A 6559-nucleotide genomic window follows, 5' to 3' on the forward strand; every position below is an offset into this window, starting at 1 on the left:
ACTCCTGAAACAGACAAAATTTGAAGTGAAAGTCAGTTTCACGATTCTATGATAATTGAACGAAATATAAAGGAACCAGTTTTTTGTTTAACAGCCAAGAATCTTTCAAAAATTCTACTGTAATTGATACTTCAAATATATTTAGTCAGACAAAGGATAATCATAATCGCAACGTTAATCTTAACTTTAATTCAAGGATCAAACAGTATCATTATACATATAAAAGTAAACATAAAGTCTATCCACATTATTGTTATTATTATTATTATTATTATTATTATTATTATTATTATTATTATTATTATTATTATTATTATTATTATTATATGTTATTCTATAATTGATTTTTATTTCTTTATTATCAATATTATTCTATTTTCTATAATGATTCAATTATAGATCTTATTTTTTGTCAATCATATTTCACTGAAAAGATCACTTTAAAAATAATCTAATAGTGCAAAATGAAAAATAATCTTTTTCTACCTTGTCTTCATTTTTTACAAACTCTGTCCACCGCCGTAAACCTATTAAATGCATGAAACGACAAAGCAAAGCTGCTTCACATAATTCCCCGCTCACGCAGTGTCAATCAGCTCACGACCGCAAACGATACTGCTAATTTCCAGCGACCACGAACAATTTCACCGTAATTGCCGGTGTGAAATTTACCAATACGTGCTCGAATTGGTCAATAATGGATAGAGCGCTCTTGCACACACTAATCTACCAACAAATAATATTGACTCAATTGAACAGCAGCGCCTAGATTAACGGACAAACCGCATGTTCCAAACAGATTTACAATCACGGCAGAAAATACATGCCGTTATAGATGTTTCCTGGTCAAGATTAATTTCCACGCGTTAAGAACATTGTAACCGGAATCTAGGAAGAACTAGCACTTCCTGGAATAATACTATTGTGTCCTCGATGAATGTCTCTCCCCAATGCCCTCGAGTGAGTTGTTTTTGTCTTTGGTCGTACGACGTCCGGGATGAGAATTCGGGGAACGGTTTTTCGCTGCTTTAATACTCGTACAACCATCCATCCATGGGACTGCATCTTTTTAGGAGGACCAGTGATTAATCTTTTCCCACTCATTTTCATCTCTAATTTCTCATGAGGCTAAGATTCCTGCATCTTTTATCATAATAATTTATTAATACTATTAATAAATTGAGACAATTTTACACGTCGTATTTTGCGTTATAAGATGACTTGTAATTTGTAAAATTTACCTGTAAAATTCCTTTGTTTGTTTTACCAAAGCAATAGTTGGCATTTCTATACGACAATAAGAATTTGTTAATACTAATAATTTGTAAGGTTATCAGGTTATCATTCTTCTAATGGATAGTATATTATTGAAACTTTTTTAATATTGAAACGCGATATTTTTTGGAGAAGAAGTGCATAGTAGTAAAGAGTTGAATTCTACGGACGTAAAAAGTGGACATAACATTTTCTATACATGGAGTCGCCTGGCCTAAACATTTTATGATTTCCGGGCAAAATACAGACGAATCCAGCGCTGATTTTAAAGCAGCTTCATCCAAATAAGCCACAATAAGAAATTCCCACGAAACAGTTGCGTTCATCCCCTTTCGAGGTCACCGACCTCTTTGAATGCGTTTCAAGAGCGTCGTACCAATGAAACTTCGAGTTCTAAACTAATTTCTCAGCCTTTTGCGTTAAATTTAACCTTCCGCGTTAGTGTATTTCGGACGAGTTCCTATTTTACGCTTTCGTCGACTTCACCAACGTAACAGGCAGCATCCGCAAGTAAAACTGTCTCTTAAATTTGATGTGACACCAATACACGACGAGAAGAATCACAATGCCATTTTTATTCCACTTCGTTAATTTTTCGTCGTAAGGTTTAGCTGTAAATAGGATTAAAAAAGTTTAGATTAACGAGGAATTTAAAATTGATCTGTTAAATCAACAATTTCCATTAGTTGTCAATAGATTTTATAAGCTTCAGATTACTGAGAAATTATACACATTGCAAAATATTTACCATTGGTTACCCACGCTACACGTAAATTTGATCAATCTACCAATGCACTAACACTGCAATAAATTTCTATTGCAACATTCCACGCTCCTTTGCCGCACCTTAAACTCCTCGCTAGATTTATTCCACCTTAAAGTGTCACATAACTCCTACGACACCGATATCAAATCTTAAACTCCACCAAATTCCAGAGAAACTTGATTTCGTCCAAAGTAAGAGATTAAACTTAAAAAGCAATTTATTTCATCTTTAAACTATCCCAAACTTCTTAAATATAATTTATATATGTCGGAAATAAGAGGACACCGGTGCCTTCTCTCTGAAACCTCGGGAAAATCCATAAAAACATTGTAATTAAAATCTACAGTTGTAACTAAACGATTTGCCATCATTCTAACCAATTGTATTTGTTTGAGACTTGTGACAATGAGCTTGGGCTCAAGGCGACAATTAGTCGCCGAACGTAGCCGCGGTCAACGGGACGAACTCTCCACCTAACAAAGGCATTGAGTAATCCTATAGCTCTCATTAAAAGAAAGATTTGTAGCGGCACGTGGCAGTAAACATTCCAACGGTTTCTGTCCCGTAGCTTGCCACACGCAGATCCTATTCTCCGGGCAGGATGTTTACCAGATGTCGACGCGTCTCCACAGTACGTGATCGGCTAGCCCGAGGACCGTCATAAACACTAATATCTAGTTACCTAAAATCCTTCAACAGATACACAGTCCTTGTCCCAGTTACGGGAAGACAGGAGAGACCTATTTTTCCACGAACGACGTCTCCCACTAGCAACCCTCCCTCAAGGGCAGCTAGCATCCTTTTCTAACTACCGATATGGAGATTGGCCAATTAGCAGCAACGTCAATTTCCCTTACTTTCCGAACGTAGGATGTCCCCGACGAATCCGATGATCTCGTGTCCTTAGACACACTCCGTCATAGTTTTCCTCTGGGGTATCACCGGGACGGAAAGTCATTCTCTCTTGCGGTCTCATCGACAAAAAAAAAGGATTAACTCCTTGCGGTCAGCGAATACTAACAGAGAATCCGACTTAGATTTTTGCGAGTGCGTACGACTACCGTCCCGTTGTCCGCGGATTCGTTATTGAACCTAGGATCATTGTCATTAGTCTCTCGAGTATCTAATCACCACGGTTACTTGTCCAGTTCTATGGTAATCGTATTTGCACTAGCCAATGTCTTCTCTATTGCATAACGACGACGTGTAATCCAAACGAAGATTCGCTTTACGCCCCTAACCCTAATTCTAATGTAAACCCGACATATATATATGTCGGAGATGAAAGAACGCCAGAGCCTTTGGAATTTTGGATAATCCCGCAACATTGTAACCTAGAATCTACTATAGCTGTAATTGAACAATTGTAGTTATTCAACCCGATTGTAATTGTTCGAGAGTCGTGATAATGAGCTTGGGCTCGAGGCGACAGTCAGTCGCCGAACGTAGCCGCGGTCACGGGATGAACGCTTTGTCTAACAAAGGTATGGAGTAATTCTATAGCTCTCCTTAAAAGAAATATTCGTGGCGACACGCGACAGTAAACATTCCAACGGTTTCTGTTCCGTGGCTCGCCACACGCAGACCCTATTCTTCGAGTAAGATGATTGCCAGATGTCGATGCGTCTCCGCAGTACATGTTCGGCTAGCCCGAGGGCCCGTTATAAATCTTAAGGTTTAGTTAACTAAAGTCCTTCAAACGGACAAACAGTCTCTGTCCCAACTACGGGAAGATAGGGGAGACATATTTTTCAACGAGCCGCGTCTCCCACTAGCAACTTTCCCCCGAGGGCGGCTAGCAACTTTCCCTCGAGGGCGGCTAGCATCTTTTTCTAACCACCGATATGGAGATTGACCAATTAGCAGCAACGCCAATTTCCCTTACTTTCTGAACGAAGGCTTTTCTCGACGAATCCGGTGATCTCGTATCCTTAGACACACCCCATTATAGTTTTCCTCTGTGGCATCATCGGGACGGGAAAGGCATTCTCGCTCGCGATCTCATCGATAAAAGAGTAACGTCTTCGCGATCAGTGGTTATTTCACGTTTTAACCAGACTTAGACTTTGTGAGTATGTTCTGTTGTCATCCCGTTGGCCGCGGATTCGTTATTAAGCCCGAGATCATCGTCATTCGTGTTGCGATTGCCGAACCGCTGTGATCAATTGTCGAGACTGTACTAATTCTATCATTGCAATAAACTACACCTGTGTGTACCGTATCAATGGCTAATCCCCGAGAAGATTCCTTTGACGCTCACAACCCCACTCCCAGTGCCAATCCGACATCAGAAGTGGGATCAGAACGGCTTCGAGCGCTGGAAGGGCAGGTCGCTGTCATGAACAACCTAATTCATACGCTAATGCAAAGGCCAAATACGGGAACCACCAAATTACCACATTTTAACCCAGAAGTCGCAGGCGCCGACCCAGCCGCGTGGTGCGCGGCTGTTAGTAGGACCATGAAGAACAACCCCCTACGAGATGACGCGCTATACTCTGCCTTAAGTGACTCTCTACAGGGTTCTGCAGCACATTGGCTGGCACGAATGACGGGAGACGGAGAGGTTACTTGGTCTACCGTTAAGGAACGATTCCTTATACATTTCGGTGGCCGAGAGACGACGTCCTCATCGTTAATCAAGGTATCCAGGGAACCGCGGGGAGTGGGCGAATCCACGGGGGCGTTCGCCGGCTGTGTCCGTTCCCTCCTGCAGACGCGGTGGCAACATTCTACGCTAGACGAAATACTTAACGCTGTCACTCTCTACATATTAATTCCACACGACCAACGTCTTAAACGATTGGCCCTCACGAGCGATATCAGAACGGAGGACCAATTTCTGAGCGAAATGCGACCCTTTTGTTACGAAGAAGAGTCGACATTTTCGCCGAGAGATGCACCGGCGGAACCCGAAGCTAAGCGACGCAAGTTATCGGGCCACCAGACGAGGTGTCATTACTGTGATACTCTCGGACACAGAATAAAGGACTGCCGCAAGAGGATGCAGAACGAACAGCAGAGGGATGCACGACGCCAGGAAGGAAGCCGACCGGCCGCACCGTCCAAGGCGGTTTGCTACAGATGTCATGCGGAAGGCCATATCACACCTAACTGCCCGGCACGACGGGACGGTAGACCAGGCCCCAAGGATGAGCGTAAAGTCAACTCCTGCGTGGTGGAGTCCCCAGCCGGTAGTTTAAGTCATCTGGGTGAGTCGTTCCCATTTTATTTCGATCCCGGAGCCGAGTGCTCATTAATTAGAGAATCTGTCGCTCCGAAATTCTCCGGTAGGGGAACGACAGATATAGTAGTTATGCGAGGAATAGGAAACACCTGCGTTAAGAGTACATCCCAGATCTTATCTACGGTACGCATTAACTGTTTTACATTGGAGATAAACTTTCACGTTCTGGCCGATAGTCACTTGCATTATGATATCATGATTGGCCGCGAGATCTTAAGCCAGGGTTTTGATGTAACTATTACACGAAATAGTGTCGATATTTGTAAAACGAAGACTATTAATGCCTGTAGTAAAACCTCCGAAGACGAGATCAATATCAATGCGGTTGACACTGACGTGGTTGGTAACGATAAAAGTCGGTTAATTTCTGTTCTCGAGAAATTCAAAAATTCATTCATTACGGGCTTCCCACGTACTCGCGTAAGCACGGGTCAGTTAGAAATACGGTTAATCGATCCTAATGTCAACGTGCAAAGAAGTCCTTACCGACTTAGCGAAGAAGAGCGTAGGATAGTGCGTGAGAGAATAGACGAGTTAATTAGAGCAAAAATCGTGAGGCCGAGCAACTCACCGTTCGCGAGCCCTATCTTACTTGTAAAGAAGAAAGAAAGACGGCTCAGACAGACTGTGCGTAGATTTTCGGGCATTAAATAAAAATACGGTCGCGAACCGGTATTCCCTACCCCTCATCGCGGATCAAATCGCGAGATTGCAGAAGGCGAGATACTTCATTAGCCTGGACATGGCCAGCGGATTCCACCAAATTCCCATTCATCCTAATTCGACGGAATATACGGCGTTCGTTACACCCGACGGGCAATACGAGTACGTGACTATGCCGTTCGGATTGAAAAATGCACCATCCGTTTTCCAGAGGGCCATTCTCAACGCCTTAGGCGACCTCGCGTATTCGTTCGTTGTTGTTTACTTGGACGACGTCCTAATTATTGCCGACTCAGTAGATCAAGCCCTAGAAAGGTTGAGCACCGTATTAGATACCCTCGTGAAAGCCGGATTCTCCTTTAACTTTTCAAAATGTTCCTTTCTAAAGACATCGGTACTCTATTTGGGATATGTAATTCGTAACGGAGAAGTCCGTCCAAACACGGGTAAAATACAAGCCTTGAGTTCTTTACCTGCACCGTCGACCGTCAGACAACTTAGGCAATTCATAGGTTTGGCCTCTTGTTTCCGAAACTTCATTCCCAAATTTTCACAAATAATGAAACCCCTGTATGCACTTACCTCGAATAACAAGAATATACCTTGGA

The 6559-nt window shown here is 42.4% G+C and overlaps 1 protein-coding gene and 1 long non-coding RNA gene across 2 annotated transcripts; one reads left to right on the top strand and one right to left on the bottom strand.

The window, feature by feature from the left end:
• Nucleotides 1-1852: 1852 nt before the first annotated feature.
• On the bottom strand, nt 1853-2221 carry LOC117239325. The gene is made up of 2 exons (XR_004494417.1): nt 2024-2221; nt 1853-1886 (listed from the first exon to the last, which is right to left on the bottom strand). It is a non-coding gene; the product is annotated as an uncharacterized LOC117239325 (long non-coding RNA).
• A 2044-nt stretch (nt 2222-4265) lies between these two features.
• LOC117239323 lies at nt 4266-5942 on the top strand. The gene has a single exon (XM_033504822.1). The coding sequence runs from the start codon at nt 4266-4268 to the stop codon at nt 5940-5942; it is 1677 nt and encodes a 558-aa protein (XP_033360713.1).
• The last annotated feature ends 617 nt before the right edge of the window (nt 5943-6559 follow it).

The sequence above is a fragment of the Bombus vosnesenskii genome, unplaced genomic scaffold (assembly GCF_011952255.1).
Source record: "Bombus vosnesenskii isolate JDL3184/JDL3185 unplaced genomic scaffold, Bvos_JDL3184-5_v1.1 scf7180000013922, whole genome shotgun sequence".
NCBI classification, from domain to species: Eukaryota; Metazoa; Arthropoda; class Insecta; order Hymenoptera; family Apidae; genus Bombus; species Bombus vosnesenskii.